Source organism: Monodelphis domestica, chromosome 3 (genome assembly GCF_027887165.1).
Source record: "Monodelphis domestica isolate mMonDom1 chromosome 3, mMonDom1.pri, whole genome shotgun sequence".
Taxonomy (NCBI): domain Eukaryota; kingdom Metazoa; phylum Chordata; class Mammalia; order Didelphimorphia; family Didelphidae; genus Monodelphis; species Monodelphis domestica.
Window position 1 is genome coordinate 486,231,158 of NC_077229.1, and position 19,512 is coordinate 486,250,669.

The window sequence follows — 19,512 nt, forward strand, 5'->3', positions numbered from 1 at the left end:
CAGTTATTCTTGCTCTACTCTTAGCTCGTACTTTTTCCTAAGGGATTTCTTTGTAAGACAAGCTTACCCACATGGGGCAAGGCAAGAACCTTAAGCATGACTTTATGGTGAGAAGCCAGTGTTTAGCTATGTAATTATGGTTTTTTGATTTGTGGAGTGTCAGAGTTGAATGGGACCTTAAGAATCCAGGGGTTGTTAACCCGAGGTCTGTGTGAGTTTGTTTGATTACTTCTCTGTCTGTCTGTTTTCTTCTTTCTCTAGATAGATAAATCATAGAGGGTAAAAATGCCAATATAATTGCTGTCATCTATAATCCTATGTATTTTAGACATTTAACACGATTCTGAGAAAGGCTCTGTAAGTTTCACCATACTGACAAAAGAGTCCATAACAAAAAATAAACATGATTAAGACCTGCTAATCTAGTCCAACCTCATTATTTTATAGGTGAGAAAATTGAGATGTCCAAGGAGTAAGATGCTTCTGAATACACCACTAATATGTGTCAAAACTAAGATAAACCCAAGTCTTGTGACCTAGTGATATTTTCAGTATAAAATGTCTCCAAACATGGTTCAAGGCCCCAGTTATACTTTCATCTCCCTTTATAACATTTCCCAGTTGGTCAATGGGTTCCTCTAAATAGTTTTTTTCTGGCAGGATTCTGCGGTACTGGAGTTGGGGGGTGGGGAGCAGTAATGGTTGTTCTTGCTGTTAATTCTACTTCTCTTCTGGTTCTATGATAATTTCTTATGACTGCCCCCAAATCATTTTAAGACTTTTATTAATTTGGGCTGATGTCTGAGAATTCCACCTCTTCGTGTAAGAAGGATTTTAAAAAAAAGATAGCAACTAGTTGAAATCTGACTAGAGGAGAGTCTTAATATGGCATGCCAAAAGAATTGCAACTGAAGTATTCTTGATTTGGGATGAGAGACATCTAAACTAGCTATAAATTTAGAATATTTATAAAATGAAAAGATCACAGGTTTAAAAAACTAATTTCAGTTTGCTTCTATAGTAACTTACATTTGGTCTTTTTGAAGGAAGTGACAGCAGCCAAAATTGTATTCAGAAAATTTGAACACATAAAATATTATTAACTTTGGTTTGGCGGGAAGGTTTTTCAATTATAGCAATTATATTGTAAGGTTCCTTTAGAGTTGTTTTCTTCTTTTGATAAAATTTATTTAATTTAAGGATTAGATTGGGAGGGAGGGAAGAAGGAAAGAAAGTAACAAGCATTTATTAAGCATCTACTATGTGTTTGGCACTGTGCAAAATACTTTACAAATATTATATCATTTGATCCTCATAAGAGTTATGAGAGGTAGATGCTATTATGATCCTCATTTTACAGTTGAGGAAACTGAGGCAGGCAGATTAAGTGACTGGATTGCAAAGCCAATAAATAGCTGAGACTACATTTGAACTCAGTTCCAGGTCTCAAGCTCTATCTATTCTATTACCTAGCTGTCATCAATCTGTTTAAAACTTTTATATTGGATGAGGTTTAATCTAAAATTTCAGGTCATTTCTTACACTATAGTATTAATAGGAGTGTTCTCCAAGAAAATATTTGTGTGTCCATATGATATAGTTGATATGTCTGTTAGAATGAAGAAATGGAGAAGAAAATAAGAAAATCAGAGTACCATAGGTTATGTTTGGAGATTTATTTTGTTTGAATGAAAAGAAAATAGCTGACTAGTGGGTTTTCGCAAACTAATTTTCCCATGTCTCTTGATTTTCCTTTCGTCACAGTTGGTCTATATTACTTGACTAGCATTTCCGTGACAGATTTAATAAAGAAAATAAATTAATTTAAATGCAAACCAGTCAATTTGGCTACATGTTAATGAAGCTGATAAAAAGTTGGATGGGAGAGAGGTTGGAGTGGAGTAGATTAAACCTTATAACTTAAAAGAATTTGGGGAATTTTTGTGGTATTAATTTATTTGCTATTATAGTGCTGACTAATCCATAGGTTTATCTAAGTGATTCTCAGAGTTGGATCAGGATCACCAAGGACTGCCAAGAGATCCTTTCAAGGGGTCTGGGAGATCAAATCTATTTTCATAATAATATTAAAATGTCTTGATTTCTATGAGAGCAAATGTTAATAGATATGATATACATAAAAACTCTTTAAAATTTTAAAATGATTTAATTTAAATTAAAATAATTTTAAAGAATTTAAATGAAAAGTTTGAGAACTGCTAGTCTATATTAACATCTTTAGCAACAGGCATTTAGGTGAAAGAATTACCTCTAGTAGTGAACCCATTTTCTCTGTATTTCTTCTCATTTTACTTAGGACCAGAAGCCATCTGTTATCTCCCTTCAGAAGCTGATTGCTAGAGAAGTAGCCAATGAAGAGAGAGGGATGTTTCTCATCAGTGCTTCATCTGCTGGCCCTGAGATGTATGAAATTCATACCAACTCTAAGGAGGAGCGTAATAACTGGATGAGGAGGATACAACAAGCAGTAGAAAGGTAAAGTTTCCACATTTACCTCATACCAAGGAATGGAATTGAGTGTTGCGGCAAGATCATTCTAATTTTATGTCTTACTCCTCCCCTAAAATAAAGTCTTTGTTCGAGCCAGATTGATCTACCCACTGTCCTTTGAGCATGCCCTGGGTATTCCTGCTTGTCTACCTTTCCTCATTATTTTTCTGCCATGAATATCTTCATCCCTCCTGGCCACCCATCTGATTTTTAGCCATCCTTCAAGCACTGAGTCCAGTCACAATTCTTCCATGAAGTCTTTCCTGACCACCACATAATGCTATTTCTTTATAAAGAATTCCTATATTGCTCACTATCTGTATCATTCAAAGGATACCTATAACACTAGTATGCATTTTGAGCTATCTTTTTATGCAAATGTTTCTTGTTTCCTCAGTTAGATGGACAGGACAGTTTCTGATCTTTTTTGTACCCATCACAATACTTAGCATAGCATCTTACAAATAGTAGGTACTTAATAAATATATTGATTATTTGTCTTGTATATCCTTAATTGCATTTTTCTTGTCACCTCATTTTGTAGAAGAATTGGTTAACCAAAATTTAAAGTAATTTAAATCGTCATTTGATTGATCTTAAAAAATAAATAAATAAAACTTCTTTTTATTGTAACTTAACAACAATAATTTTGTTGTTGTTGAATCATTTCAGTTATGTCTGATTCTTTGGGACCCTGTGGAGTTTTTCTTGTGGAGTTTTCTTGGCAAAGACACTGGAGTGGTTTGCCATTTCCTTTTCTAGCACATTTTATAGATGAGAAAACTGAGGTAAACAGGATTAAATAACTTTCCCAGGGTCCCACAGCTAATAAGTGTCCAAGATTGGATTTGAACTTAGGAAGATGAATCTTCCTGTCTCTGAGATGGAACTCTTATCCACTGTGCCAACTGGCTTCCCTAATAATAATAATAATAATAATAATAATAATAATAGCTAGTATTTATAAAGCACTTTAAGGTTTACAAATCATTTTGCATATTATCTGACTTGATCTTTACAACAATCTTGTGAAGCAGATACTATTGTTGTCCCGGTTTTATGAAACTAGCTAATAGAGCTCATGTGACTTGTCTAGAGTCCTGTAGCTGCTGAATGTCTGAAAGACTATTCAAAGTCCAGTCTTTGTGATTCCATGTCTGGTACTCTATCCACATGATTTCATAGTTTTAGAGAACAGAAATATATTTAAAATTTTTTATTTAAAGTTATATATTTTTATTCTGAATGTAAACCAGAAACATAAAACAAACAGGAATTTCTATGTATACCATAGAACTCAAAAAGAGGATTGTATATGAAATGGCTAGTCTCCATTTGCTATTATTTGTTTTCTTGAAAAAATATTAAAGAAATGCCACATGCTATTTTCCTGCTTGTGGGTTCTTTCAGATGGATTTCCTTCTATTCTCTTTTGTACATTAAAAAAAGTTTCAGTGTCCCTCTTTAATTTGGGGAGAATCAGTATTGTAACTCACCTTCCCACAACCCCGCATTAAAAACAGAGGAGGGAAAAAATCTGCTTGTTATAAGTAAGCATAAGTAAGTACAAATACATAAATAAATATAAATAATGGCCAGCCACAACCCCCACCCCCTTATGCCTCTTTATGCTCTCTGATTCAATCACTTCTCTGGCAGGAAGTGGATAACATGCTTGATCAAAGGTCTTCTGGAGACATGATTAGTTATTGCATAGGTCATAATTTGTTTTTCATTATAATGGCCTTTTATAAAATTTCCTCTTGATCCTGTTTACTTTATTCTGTATCAATTCATACTACACAGGATTCTCTGAAATGATTTCTTTCATTATTTTTTATGGTACAATAATATTCCATTACACTGATATACAAAATTTGTTCAGCCATTCAACAGTTGATGAACAACTCCTTAGACTCTAGTTTTTTCCTGTCTTGTCCTCATCTTTTCTTTTCCATTTCAACCCCCTTTTCAAGGATTAGGAAGTTTGTTTTGTTTGAGAATTTTCCCTTTCTACTGTTACCCTTCCTCTTAATCATCTCCTTTCTCTATCTCAATTCATTGTCTTCCATTGCTACTAAACTCTTTCTAGGTGTATGTAAAAGTGTGTGTGTGTGTGTTTGTGTGCGCGCACGTGCATGTGTATGTAGCATTCCTTTGTCCAGTTCAGGGTGGGATTCATCTGATGCCTGCTTTTCACACCTTTTTGTATACTCTTAATATGCCCCAATTATGAGAAATAGAAGTTCCACCTATTCCTTCTTTCTTCCCTCTTACTATTGTATATTGCTTCTACTTTTTTCTTTTCTTGCCCCTCTTAAAACTCTCAGAACAAAACCAGTTCATCCCAAGGTCCTCCATCTTTCTTATTTAACTAGTTCAATGCTTTTTGAAGATAATACATTTCTGAATGAATATTTATTTCTTCTCCCTAACGGAGAATTTTTAACTCATCATGGGATAGGGGTGATCATAAAAGATAAAATAGACAATTTGGTTTCCATGACACTAATTTTGCACAAACAAAATCTAGGTAACCCTTCTACATTGCTACTTTCCCCAATGGGGCCTTGATATATAGGGTGTCAGCATAAGAAATTAAGTGGAAGTTTTTTGGGGAGAGTTTTGTTGAAACCACAGACAACACACAAAGGTCAGCAGAAGACACAACAAAAACTTAGAAACTCTGAAATGCATAAAACATGTGTATAGCATTGTATAATATAAATATATTTTATCTTTTAATACCATAAAGATACACGTAATTTCTCATTTAAAGTTAAATAAAAACTTAAGTTGCAAAAGAACAGAAAATCATATAAAAACATGTAAAAAAATTTAACACAGATTTTTCAGATTGTGGGACCTCATACTCCCTGGATATGGAAGGGATACCTAAAAATGCAGTTCTAATTAAAAGGGAAATAGTTGGGGTAAATTTATTCATCAAATTATACCCCAAATAGCCAAAATATTAATAATTGATGATACATCTAGGAAAGCAGAAAGGAAGGATGAAAGGAAAGATGAGAAAAAAAGAAAGGAACGAAGGAAGAGAAAAAAACAGAAAGAACAAGAAATTTCCCTCAATAAATTAGTGGTCAAAGGTTATGAATAATCTGTTTTCAAATGAAGAAACAGACCATTTGGTGAATCTTAAAATGTCATTAAAGAGTTGTACTCAGTTTTTAGTTTTCTTTTTCCTCAGCTGCCTCGCCGCAGCCCACCCCCAAATAAAAAGGGGTAAATGTATTAGAAAGCAAAAGTTCATGTTTCATTTCACTGGCTGCCAAATATCATGTTTTTCTTCAACAATGAAACTTCATTGTAACACTGGCCTTGGGTCTTGAGCCATGGAACTGTCTTATAATATTATGAAGTCCTCTTGATACTGGATGGGATCCAGCAGGGATCTACCATATGCCAAATTTCCCTCTATAGCACTACATAGATCAATCTATAAATCATTATTTCAGTGTGTTTCTTAATGAATCTAAAATGAGAACATAAGGATTTCATTTCAAGTTGTCTCTGTCAATGATTGTCTCTTCAAGTTGCCCAGAGGAAGAAGGGGGAAGGACGAGTGAATCCGATGAGGATAAAAAGAAAACTGAAGCAAGAGTGGCCAGAATCCAGCAGTGTCAAGGTATACTGCATCCCTAAGTCACAGCTGCCCAGTCTAGTCATAAAATGTGTTTGTTTCAAAGATGAGCTTCAGAGGTTTTAGTGCCATCACCCACTCTATTTTATATACTATTACCATAGTCATAGGAAGCCCTAGCACTAGAAATGGAAGGGATCTTAGAGATCATCTAGTCCAACTCTATGGATGAGGAAATAGAGGCCAGAGAAGCAAGGTGTCTTGTCTAAAGTCAAAGAGACAATTCATTGTAGGGCAAGGACCAGAACTTGAGCATTCTGCCTCATAATTGACTGCTCTTTCCAACACATATCCTGTCTTGCTTCTAGTTGAATTCATTTTTCAACAAAATTTCTAGTTGATATAATGTTATTATTTCATATATAAAATTTTTATATATTTCCTTTTTTATATCACATAAAATGTATGATATATTACAAATGATATATTATAATATGTGATATATAATATATATTGCAATATATTATAAGTTAACATTTTATGTTATATTTATATTATAAAATGTGCATAATACAATAACTATAAGTAATATATTTATATATTTACACTTGTAAACTATATGACTTTTATATTATCTATGATAATACAATATATTATAAGTAACATTTATATTATATATGTACATTATATAATATCTATATTTTGTGTACAGTACAATATAAATAATTTATATATAGCATATAATACTCAAGTTATACAATATGATCAATATGGTATATGCAACATAATTGTCATATGTGTACAGTTTAATCTGCATTATGATATTATAAATTTAGATTATGTTTGCAATTACACCTATATTTGTAATTGGCATAGTTAGTGAAAAGCACTTATAGAGATGTCCGAAGATTATGGATGTTTATAAAGGGAAAAAGACGAGCCAATGTATTCAGACCTACCTATGACATTGTACTTCTGTATCATATTCATTGGTGGGTCATGACAGCCCATCTAAAGTCTGTTCTTAATGTTACATTCAAGATTGAAGAGAAAATAACAGTTGTCTCCAGATAGCAGAGTAGCAACATGACTGTGGCAAGTACTTCTGTTCTCACTCCCTTTGCCCAGCAGAGCCTAAACTTCTTGAGGTTAGGCACTTCTGCTCTTGTGATTGTGACTCATGGGCCAACACCTTACATAGCCTTACATAAAGGAGGAGCTTAATGAATGTTGATTTAATGGAATTATAACTCGCATCCATATAATAACAGTAGCTAACATTTATAAGAGTTCCTCACCCTCCGCCCACCAAAAAAAAACTCTTATTGTAATGATTTGGAATATCTTGTATATTTTCTTTAAGGGTTGCAAATTCTATAGAACACACTATCTCACTCGAGTTACTGTTTTCTTAGTTAACTTTGGCAAATAAATGTTGCAGAGATACTTAGTAACCAGGACCAACAGATCTGCACTTACTTGGAAGAGAAGCTCCATATCTATGCAGAACTTGGAGAGATGAGTGGACTTGAAGATGTCCATCTAGAACCTCATCTTCTTATTAAGCCTGATCCAGGAGAAGCCCCTCAGGCTGCCTCATTATTAGCAGCAGCACTAAAGGAAGGTAAGTCGATTTAGAAGTGTTATTGTTTAGTCTTTTCAGTTGCGTTCTCTTCCTCAGGTTCCTATTTGGAGTTTTCTTGGGAAAGACATTGGAGTGGTTTTCCAGTTTCTTCTCCAGCTCTTTTCTATAGATTAAGAAACTGAGGCAGACAGTGTTAAGTGACTTGCCCAGACTCACACAGCTAGTATGTGTCTGAGACTAGATTTGATCTCAGGAAGATGAGTCTTCCTGATTCTAACTAAGCCTGGCACTCTATTTGCTGTGATGAGAATACTCTCCATGATTAAAAGCCAGACATAGCGTTAAACTCATTTAGTCAAGAACATCCATCCTGTTAAGACTTTTACTAGAATACTGATAGTAAAATTCACTTCTTTTTTTCTTTAGTTGTAACTTTGGCAGTGCCATACACTGAGTAAGCACTTAAGAATCGCTTGTTGTGTTGTTAGAGGTTCAACGACCTTTATGTCTTTTGCCCTTTCTTTGCCTGGATATGTGACAAACAGTGACAAGCCCTAAATGCAGGCAGTCAGGGAGAGAACAAAGAACACCAAAGAAGCTGAATAAGCCACTAACGGAACTGTCAGCCCTAAGTAAATTGTTAACCAACACATCCTCTTATACCTAAGAGCGTTTAGTGGGTATTCATATTAGAAGAAGGCCATTAGTTCTTTTGTTGTTGATGTTTTTGAGCCTTTACTTCCTATCGTAGTAACAACTCTGAAGCACAACAGCTAGGCAAGAAGAGTTCTGTGACTTGCCCAGGGTCACACAGCTAGGAAGTGTCTGAGGCCAGATTTGGCCTCAGGACCTTCAGAGGCCAGACCTGGAGTTCTATCCACTGTGCTACCTACTTATCTCCATCAATTCTTTTAAAAATATTTCTGATGATCTTTGTCTTTAATGAATAATGCTTGGAAATGATCAAATAAAATATTATAAAATTTAAAAAAATATTTCTGGTCCTGTATGATATTTTTCCTTATTCTAGTTGATGTTCTTTCATTATATTTTATTTCTGTTGGTATATTTTGTTTTTTTATATCACGTTTACTTCCAAATGTATACATATACATGCTGTCATTGTATGTGTATTATGTTTCTTCGTTCTGCTCACTTCACTCTGCATTATTGCATATAATTTTTCCATTTTTTCTGAATTATTGACATTCATCACTTCTTTCTTATAATACAATAATATTCCATTATATTATTTTCTTAAAATTTGTTTATCCATTCCCCAATCAATTGATATACTTTAAACTGAAACAAAATACTTTAGCACTGTCTTCATGAATGCCTAATATTTCCAAATAATTATTTTATAATCACCTTGTAGCAATATACCTTAGTTGATTGAATTATAAATAATTTATTTCAGTATATACAATTATTTTGTTTTGCTTTTAAAAAAGTTTTATTGTTGCCTTTTATATAGATCATGCAAATGTGTGTTTAGATACAACAGTCATTTCTATACCAATATTGAATCCTTTCAAGTAATATAGAAACACATTTCCTCAAAACCTAGAGATACTGTCACTATGTTTGACAGTGAATGCCAGATTCCATATTGGTAGTCTTCCAATTCTCAAGTGAAAGTGAGGGATGCATATTTCCTCATCCGCTAATTGGGGCCATTACATTTGGAGTTCAAATGCCTTACAGTGTTGTCTTATTTGTCATTTTGTAGTCATCATAGATATTGTTTTTGTGCTTATATCGAATTCTCTCTGCATTACTTCAAGCAAGTTTTCTCGTGTTTCTCTGAGTTCTTCATCTATATTATTTCAAAAAGCACAATAATATTCCATTATATTTTTAGGTCACAATTTGTTCAGTCATCACCTATTTGGTGGACTCTCACTTTGTTTCTAGTTTTTTTGCTATCTCAAAAAATACTTCTGGTAACATTTTGATATGTGTATGAGACCCTTTGGACTTAAATACTTAGCTCTCTTCCTTAACACTGCTTTGTGCATTTGTCTGTTTAGCGGAAAGCCTTCAAGTTGCTGTGATGGCCACACAAACAGGGGATGCAAACCATTCATCTGAGGAGAATTGTGGAGAATTAGGCTCTACAGATGCACTCCAGGCTAGTGAAGTACCTGAGCCTTCTACTGCTTGTAAGTGGACATAGGCTTTGGAATGGACTAAAAAAGAATCAGGGCTGTTGGGGGAGAATGAGATTTTATTAGATGAATTTGTCTCCTGTTACTTAGAAACTGTCTTTCTTTCAATCTGTCATCCATATCTCTGCCATCTCTCTATCTTTACCTCAAATTGTTCATTAGAAAGATGTGTTGACATGCAAAAATGACATGATCATGGCCACTGGTAGGACATAGGTTTGGGGAATGAATGTTTTTCTAATTACGGTGATGGGAGAGGACGAGCTGTCACTATTTTCTGACCCACCAACCCTCTGCTGATGAGGTTACTGGTTGAGGCTAAAGGTGTAGTCTATGGAAGAGAGATCTAACCAGGGCAACACAAACTGTGTCTATTAGAATTCAGCCCTTGACTTTGGCTTCATGGGTACTCACTGAAACAACAAGCCCAGACAATTAGAAATGATGTGTGCTCCCCCTCCCCCAAACATATATATACTAAGCAGATGTGAAAGGTAAGGATGTCAAAAGAATTTTTCCTGAATAGGAACACCAGAACTCAGCTCAGAGCCAATCAGTTAAGGGTGTATTCCAATTTCTTTCAAATGTAGGAAGGTTGGAGTTGGGGAGAATGGTTTCGATGAACTTACAAGATCTCATGGCTCTTACTTCTAAGCACCATCAAAAATCTGGGCACTGTGATGGTTGACAGTTTCTGCAAAGGTTATTGAGGTAAACTTGCCTACTGTGTCTTCATGGACCTGAATAGATGCTATAAAGCTCCTTCCAAAGACCCATAAATGCACAATGACTAATCCCTAAATAAATTGTCAAATTTTTGAGAGAAAAAATGAACTCTTAGCATGTCTTTAAAAATTTAGTGCCTTTTAAATTAAGATAATAGAATCAGGAGGGTATTTTTAAAATATTATAGACTATATAATATCATACATTTTTCTTCTCAGGTCCTGCTTTGTCTAATTTTCAGTTTCTATTTCCAGAATGTGTACACATGTTTCCCATTTCTACAAATCCCAGATTGAGCTGCACAGGGTGATTTCCTTTTTAAAGAAGAATCACTTTTTTGTGATTGAGGAAGTACTATCTAAAAATATATGTAGGCATCTGCTTCTTCCCTTTCCACCCAAGGGAGTACTGGAAGAGGACCTCTTTTCCATCCCTGCAGCTGCAGAGAACACATGACCACTTCTTCCTTCCTCTCCATGATTGAGGTGGTTCCAAGTCTCCTTGCTTCCATCACCCAGACTCATCACAGGGCTTAGGAAAATTCTGAATGTATTTCCTTTCACCTGTTGCCACTGTCTCGATCCTTCAGTATTAAGCTTTTTCCAATATTATGTCATCAAGGTGAATGTAGAGCAGGGGGATGGTGAGGGAAACGATGTCCATTTACAGTGCTCTCAGTCCCTAATTGGGTGTTGGAGTCAATATATCTGGGGATATTGGTTTTCACTGTGGAGGCCCCAGGGAGGATAGTGAATAGAGGTAGGAGTGTTTGTTTCACTCCTGCCCAAGATGACTCCTTTTCTGGTAATTCAGCAAACCTTAAAGTCTTCTTGAGCCTTGGAGATACTTGACTGTGACTGGGTCAATTCTGAGAATGTCCTAGGATTTAGTCTACTCTAGGTTAAGCTCAAGTTATACTAAGATTTCAGACTGAGTCAGATTCCCAAAGTCTAATCCAGAATTATTGGCATGAGAGACTTGGTTTCTTTCTTTATTTTTTTTAACCCTTACCTTCTGTCTTAGAATCAAGACTGTGTATTGATTCTAAGGCAGAAGAGTGGTAAGGGGTAGGCAATGGGTTAAGTGACTTGCCCAGGGTCACACAGCTAGGAAGTGTCTGAGGCCAGATTTGAACCTAGAACCTCCTGTCTCTAGGCCTGGCTCTCAATCCACTGAGCTACCCAGCTGCCCCGAGACTTGGTTTCTTGAGAATGAACTGTGCTGGAAAACCCCTTAACCAGAATGAAACTGAATGAACTTCCAGTAATGAGGGAAATCTTTCTCTATTCCTCTCTTGCCTTAATTTGACTCAATATCCCTTTGAGGGTTTTGTGGCTTTTTATGATATTGTTATCATTTCTCTCAGGAGAGAAAAATGACTTGATTCTTTAGCACTCCATTTAGTACATTTTATTGACTATTAAGTAAAGTGTCTAATAGTGAAATCCTCTTTTGAATGAAGTGAAATTTATCTAAAAAGGGCAGGGGGGACAGTTCTCCTCAAGTTAACTTAGAGCTTTTGGCTCATTCCACTGCAAAAGAAGTTCCACTTATACATAAGAAAGGGCTCTTTCCTCATCATAGAAGTGTGAATGGGGCTCCAGAGTTCTTTTAGACACTTGAATGCTAAAGATCTCTAATATGTAATGAACATGAAACAAACATATCTAAATAAGTATGTTCCCTTGGGGGAAACCAAGAAGCGTGTGTATGTGTGTGTGTGTGTCTCTCTGTGTGTGTAGAGGAAAGGGATAGCATGAAGTAGTGGAGAATGCTGGGTTAGAGTCAGGAAGACCTGGGTTCAAATCAGGCCCCTTATACTTAACAGCTACAATCCTTTGTAAGTTATTTAATTTCTTTGTGCTTCAGATAACTCCCTATTGCAGCAATGGTGAACCTTTTAGAGACAGAATGCAAGGCCTTCCCCCACCTCATACCCCAGACTGATTGCCATGCCTGTTCCCTTCCCTGGCCTTGTGCCATGCCCTCCCCACACACTGAGTGCTGGGAATGCCCCACATTCCCCCTTTACCCCACACAGGCGAAGGAGAAAATGTTCCCATTGAGCTGCTGGGCAGAGGGGCTAGTGGAATGAGGAATGTCCTCAGTGAGTATAGAGAGGGAGAGGGGAGTGGCCCAAGCACTCTGCTCCCCTCCAGCTCTGCCACCTGTGAGCTTCCTACCTTATCCCCTGTGCACCCCCATTGGCAGAGGGGGTGAGGGATGGTAAAATATTTCCTCAGATGGAGAGGGGGAAGTGGAGCAGTTCTGCCCGAGTCCCTCTGCCTTTCTAGTAATGAACTCTGAAGGGGAGGGTGAATGAATGCCCACAGAGAATGCTCTGCATGCCATCTTTGGTACCCATGCCATAGTTTCGCCACCTCTGCCCTATTGCTTTTCTACCAAATGAAAGGCAGCTTGATTTTTCCTAAGATGATGGGTATTCCCATAGCTTTGGGATCATAGACCCATTGTTCTTGAATGTTCTTGTATATGATTTTGTAAGAGAATGTCACAACATATACACAAGTTTTATCAGAACCTTAATTAGATAGGGAGGAGATAAATCACTGTATGGGAAAACTGAAAAATTGTAAGTGTTATTTAAATGTAAGGTGGATAGGGTTTAAGTTCTGCTCTCATGCATTGGCAAGTAAATTAAAATCCTATAAAGGTATCTTAATGATTACCATTAAATAAATGTGTGAAATTGTTTCAGATTTTCCTCAGATAACTACCTATTTTAAATAAAATTTATTGATATATTTTGTTATCATATTAACAAAACTTCTCTTAATATTTCCCCCATTCCAACTTCAGGGCTAATTGTTACAACAAATGATATTTTTGAAAGAAAAATAATGGGAAGAAGGCAAAAAGAAAAACTGTTCAATACATTGAAAAATTCCGAAAATATATGCAGCATTCTATATCTGTGCACTTCCCACTTTGACCCTCTTAATTCTTTCCATTTAAATGACTATTCAGTATATATTTGTAGCATAAGAAAAAATGAAGAAATAATAAATTTGAAAAAGTGAAAAATATTGAGAGTATTCAGTATGCATTAAAATCCAATAGATATTCATCTTCATGACCCTTATTAAAATACCTCATTTTTAGCTTCTGAAGCCTTTGTTTATATGCTTTGCCATCTCTTTGTGTCATTTGCTCTCCACATGCCCTACAAGAGAGCCTTGCGCACTGCCACTTTTTTGTCTATTGGGAAACCTACTGTCTCTCGCTCCTTGTCGTCCAAGAATTTCTGAATACATTGCTTCTGCCCTATGAATCCGCATTCATTTCTTGGCAAGATGTTCCCTGATTAAGTGGGAGTAAACCATAAAATCCAGCCTGCAATGACCATACAAGCATATCTTAACACTTTAAGAAAGAAAAAAAAGCCATCAAAAGTATTGATGATGACAATGGTGATAACTAGTATTTTTATAGTGCTTTAAGTTTTACAAAGCGATTCACAAATATTACCTTATTTTACCCTCACTACATTCCTGGAATGTAGGTGCTGTTTTACAGATGAGGAAACACAGACAGACAGTGGTTAAGTGACTTGCCTAGGGTAAAACAGCTAGTAAATATCAGAGGCCAAAATTTGAACTCAAATCTCCTCGACTCTAGGTCTAGTCCTCTATCTACTGGAATATCTAGTTCCCTCTTTGAAAGATTTTTGGCATTCTTTTCTCTACTAGCATGTAAGCTCCAAGAGGGCAGGGATTGTATTTGGTTCTTTTTTTTGCCATCTTCTGTTTTAGTACCTATAAATAGAAATATTATTTGATGTTCTGGATTAAATATGTAAATATTTAAATAAATGTAATATAATTATACATTTTGTAATATAAATATTATTTGATATTATGTATCAAATATTTAACATCTATTCATAATTTAAACTAGTATATTTTCATGGGTTTGATAAGTTCTTTCTGTTTCTGTCTTAAATGGTGCACTTTTAGCACAAGTTACCGAAGGAGAAGGAAGAAGAGAATCTTGTAATATGGAATCCTGTATCCGTGGTATTGTAAATAACATGGCAGGCCCTGATGCAGGGGAGAAGGTATTGTTACTGATCTATTAGTAAAATACATTCACAGTGTTATAGAATAAAAGTTTGCTGAAATGGAATTTCCTGCACCATAAATGACAAGAGAAATGATATCAGGGATATTTGCATTTGTATTTTTCTGAAGTTAAGTTGTATTTCTCTCCCTCATCAATATAAACATCCATATGAATTGCCATACTATGTGGGTGTCCACAAAACAGCAGATGAAAAAAATCATTAAAAAGATTTCAAAATCTGATGAATCACTTGTGTGTGTATGCGCCTTCTATTCATCGCTTTGTTTCCCATCCAATGACCTCTTTTGCTTTCTTTTCATTTTTCCTTCTTGCCTGTTCTTTCCTTTTGGACTTCCTGACTCTCTTCCCGAGTACTCAGACCCCATGTTCTTTCTACTGTCCTCCCCAGGATCTACTTATGTCTTGGGGGGAATCTTAAAACTAAGCTGTGCTTTCTAGGTAGTAGGAGGGTGTAAGCTTTGCATCTCACTTTGGATAATGCTAAATTTGAGCATATGAACATACCTTTTTTCTTCACTGCATATTTTTCCACATAAGACACTTCTGATTATCTTTAAATGAAATGGGATTGAGGTCATGGGGCAGGGGCTTCTGAGTTCTGCATTCTCTCTTGCACATCATTTAGATACAGAGGAGACTTTGGAGAAAAGCAAGTTAAGGAGTTCTTAACCTGGGTCTGTAGACTCCAAGAGTTATGTGGATAGATTTCAGGGAGTTTCTAAACTTAGATGGGAAAAATAATATATATCTTTATTTTGACTAGCTTATAATTGAAATTTGGCATTTTCTTAAACTGCTTAAATGTATCATTCTATGAAGGGGTTCATAGGATTCAACAGACCACAAAAGGGGGCCCATGTTGCAGAAAAAGGGTTAAGGACTAAATTTTAATACAACCACACACACCCTCTTTTTAATTTTGAGGGAACTTTAGCTCAGACATCACATGACTTATCCAAGGTCATATAGGTAGTAAGTAGTACAAACAGGATATGAACCTGGGTCTTCTGATCCTGTGTTTAGTGTGTTTTCTACTATAGCATAACTTGGTGCAGGTTTCTAGAATCCTCCCATATTTAAAATAGGAATATAATTATTGAAATTGATTTATATGAACCCATTTGATTTCATGTGGATAAAATACCGAGACTACATATCCCCATATATACATTACCATGAAAAAATTCTGCTCTATTAATTTTGATTTCAAGTTTTGCTTATTATTGATTTCTTAAATTTTGCCTTGCATTACCTTTTTTTTTTTAAATAAGGATTTCTTCATAGTTTTAGATGCTTTTGTGTCTCAGAAGTCCAATAGAGTTGTGGTGTGTGGTGTTTTTCTCTGTAATGGAGACCTGGTTTATGCCTTGGCTTTTCCCCTTTATTTCCAAGGACAGGAAAGTTGGATCAAATTTGAATGTTCCACTTACAGACAACTAGCCTTGCCCCAGAGCAATATTCTGGGAAGATTTTGCTATTGATCCTAAATGAAATGAGCCATAAAGAGGGGTCATTTGCCATCTAACCAGTGAAAACACCATAAGAAATCTGCTTTTGAATTTATTATTCCAGTTATCTACGTATAGGCTTTTTGGCATTTCCATTAAAAAAATGGAAACAAATCTGAAATCTAAATAGGAGGCATACTTTGGTTGTTGGTCACCATCAACCTTGTAGCTCTCCAGATTTACCACAAGGTGGCTGACGAACCCCATTAAAGGATTCTTCATATAGTAAATAATGTTTTGCCTGATCCATTCAAAACTCATGGGAAGCCAGTGGTAATTATCTAGAAACAGCATGTTCCTCTCTCTTCCTCTTGCTTCAGATTTCTATAGATATAATTTTAAAAATAGATACAGTAAAGCAATTTTCGATTTAATTCTTATAACGATGGAGGAGGGAGGGAAAATGGAATGGGACATTCTATAAATTAGCTATAAAGAAATAACCTCTCTCCGTCTCTCTGTCTTTGTCTCTGTCTATCTCTGTCTCTCTCTCTTCTTTAGATATATTAGCAATAATGCAGTAGTTTTTTTGCAGATCTCAGTTTAAACTTCCCTAAATTGTCAGATCCTTTCAATTGCTAGCAAGTAGCCAACTAGCCAACCAGAGTTTCATCTTCTGTCATTCTCCTTATTTTCCTTCTATCAGGCAAGATACAGTAGTGAAGTGACTCCAAGCAGGTAGGAACTGTAATGGAAAAAAAAAAGAAGAAAACTTCATCGATGGGCTCTTTCTTAAGGGTGTAGCCAGCTTCTCAGTTGTTGAGTCACTGGGCACATGCAAGGTCAGTCAGCCAGTCAACAAACATTTATTAAGTGCCTACTCTGAGCCAGATACTGTGCTAAGTGCTGTGTATACAAAGAAAGATAAATCATGCCCATATTCTCCAAAACCCACATCCTAATGGGATAAGCTAGAGGTTGCCTGTCATCTTGGAAGGCACTTTAGAGATGCTAAGAGAGATTCACTTTCTTTATACATCTAACATGTTGCCTGTACAACAGGGGTTCTTTGGGGAATGGGGAATTAGACATTGTTTTAAAGTCAAATGGTGTGCCTTTTCCAAGGTGTACGTAGTTATTTGCATTCATATCTCTTGTCTTTTTTATTTATTGTAGGCTGAATACATAGATTTTCCAGGTTCGTCACAGGCAGAGGTGAGCTTCCTCTCCCACAAATATATCATTTACATCTTTTACTGGGGTAAATTGAAACTGAAATTTTAAAATTTAAATTGAACCCCAAACCTGACATTGTTGATCTTATGTTTCAGATTATACAAGCCATCCAGAATTTAACTCGTCTCTTGTATAGCCTCCAGGTAATGATCCCTTTGGTAGTTTTGACCTTTTGAATATTTCTCTTCATGTAATTTACCTTATTTAATTATTCCCGAACTTGAATAATTAAGACTTTTCCAAAAGGAAAGAACCCCCAAACTGTAAGGTATGACTGATTTAGAAGAACTACATTTACATGGGTTGATGTTCTAGATCCATAACGCAGTTCACCTCTTTTCAGATGTTGTTAAATACGCTTTGGTAGGGGTCCTAGAAAGTTTAGTGGAACATCCCTTCACATTTTCTTTAGAAAGCTTACCATCTTTCACACATCTGGCTTTTGAAGTTTTAGGATGGTATTTGATCACTTGAAATTGTGACCACCCCTTGGCAAAAGTAAGGACTGTTTATTCATTCTTCTCTTCCTTCTTTCATTTAATTATCAATGTGGCTGGAGACAAAGAAGGTGGTGATCCTTCCTATTTTTTGTTCAGTCATTTGAGTCATTTCAGATTCTTTGTGACCCTATTTGCAGTTTTTTTTGGCAAAGATACTGGAGTGGTTTTCAATTTCCTCCTCCAGCTCATTTGACCAATGAGGAAACTGAGGCAAACTGGATTAAAGGACTTGCTCAGGGTTACATAGCTAATAAGTATCTGAGACTGGATTTGAACTCAAGAAGATGAGTCTACCTGACTTTAGGTGTCACTCTATGCACTGGCACCACCTAGTTTCCTGATGATCTTATTGGAACACAATTAAATACTGCTCCACATTGATTCTTCTTTAAAAAAAAAAAAAGGTTTGCCTTCTGTTTTAGTAAGTTCACATCCTACCTCTAAGCATTCTGGGTGTGTAATCCTGGGCAAAGCATTTAACCTCTCAATAAGTTTCTCAGGCAACTCTTAGTACTCCAGGAAAGAGTCTAAGACTGTATATTAGACAAGGTGACAATCTGCATTAGTAACAGGAGTTTCCTCCCTGGGAGTTTCTTATGCCAATGAAAACACAAGTTTTATCCTATATCTTAAAGTCATCTTTCCCAGCTGGGTTTCACATATTGCTTTCATTCATTCAGGAAACATGAATTGCCTAGGGGTGGCTAGGACTGTCCTAAATACTCGAGAAGACACTATCTCTTTTCCCATAGAATTTACAGTCTAATAGGGGATAAGGCATGAACAGCTAGTAAGTGTACCACATGACATTACACATTTCACGAACAAGAGCATCAGAGTTGCAAAACAAAGTTCCTTTAGAGGACAAGGGTGAGGGAAGCTTCATTAATGACCAGGATAACAGAGCAGACTTCATGGATGAAGTAGCATTGGGGTTGGTCCTTAAGAGATCAAGAAAGGACCAGCTAGGTGGCTTAGTTGGTAGAGAGTCAGGACTAGAGATGGGAGGTCCTGTGTTCAAATCTGACCTCAGACACTTCCTAGCTGTGTAACCCCGGTTGTCTAGCCCTTATTGCTCTTCTGCCTTGAAATATAGTATCAATTCTAAGACAAAAGGCAAGGGTAAAAAAAAAAAACAGATTAGTATTAATACAAAAAATAGAGGAGAAAATGGGGAAAATGGGGATTGGATTCATGGGGAAAATGATTGGATTGGATGATAATAAGATCAATTGTTCTTATTGCCATTTTGGAATCTGCTCAACATCTCTTGGATGGAATTGTAAGTTGGAGAAATCAGGCAATTGAAAAAGTTGAAGAGAAGAAATCAGAAACCTTCTAAAATCTTTAGATTTCATCCCATGCATCCCTCAGACTCCACTTATAAGCTATGCTAATCTACAAGGTGGCTGGAGAGGTGGTGGAAGAAAAATATCAGCAGACCCAGGTTTAACTGCAGACTCTGTTTCTTAGAGTCCTGTGACCTTTGGCAGGTCACGTCTCTGAGCCTCAGTTTCTTCATCTATAAAATAAAAATGGTTGCATAAGACAATATTGGAGCCTGGGCCCTTCTAGCTCTAACTCCTGTTATATAAGTAAGTCAGAAAGTGGTGAAACTTCAGATTTTGAA

General features: G+C 36.0%; 1 protein-coding gene across 12 annotated transcripts in view; it reads left to right on the forward strand.

Moving 5' to 3' along the window:
• The window catches only part of ARHGEF28 (Rho guanine nucleotide exchange factor 28), a 373,512-nt gene that overhangs the window by 300,219 nt on the left and 53,781 nt on the right, over positions 1 to 19,512 (forward strand). For 10 of the 12 annotated variants that reach the window (XM_056824748.1, XM_056824751.1, XM_056824746.1 and 7 more), the window contains 7 exons: positions 2,318 to 2,496; positions 6,066 to 6,157; positions 7,554 to 7,736; positions 9,731 to 9,862; positions 14,572 to 14,672; positions 17,323 to 17,361; positions 17,478 to 17,525. In XM_056824748.1, the coding sequence (XP_056680726.1) occupies positions 2,318 to 2,496; positions 6,066 to 6,157; positions 7,554 to 7,736; positions 9,731 to 9,862; positions 14,572 to 14,672; positions 17,323 to 17,361; positions 17,478 to 17,525 (774 nt within the window). Of the gene's footprint in view, positions 1 to 2,317; positions 2,497 to 6,065; positions 6,158 to 7,553; positions 7,737 to 9,730; positions 9,863 to 10,458; positions 10,824 to 10,848; positions 14,549 to 14,571; positions 14,673 to 17,322; positions 17,362 to 17,477; positions 17,526 to 19,512 lie in introns of those variants that run through there. The other 2 variants (XM_056824754.1, XM_056824753.1) reach the window with 2 other exon arrangements.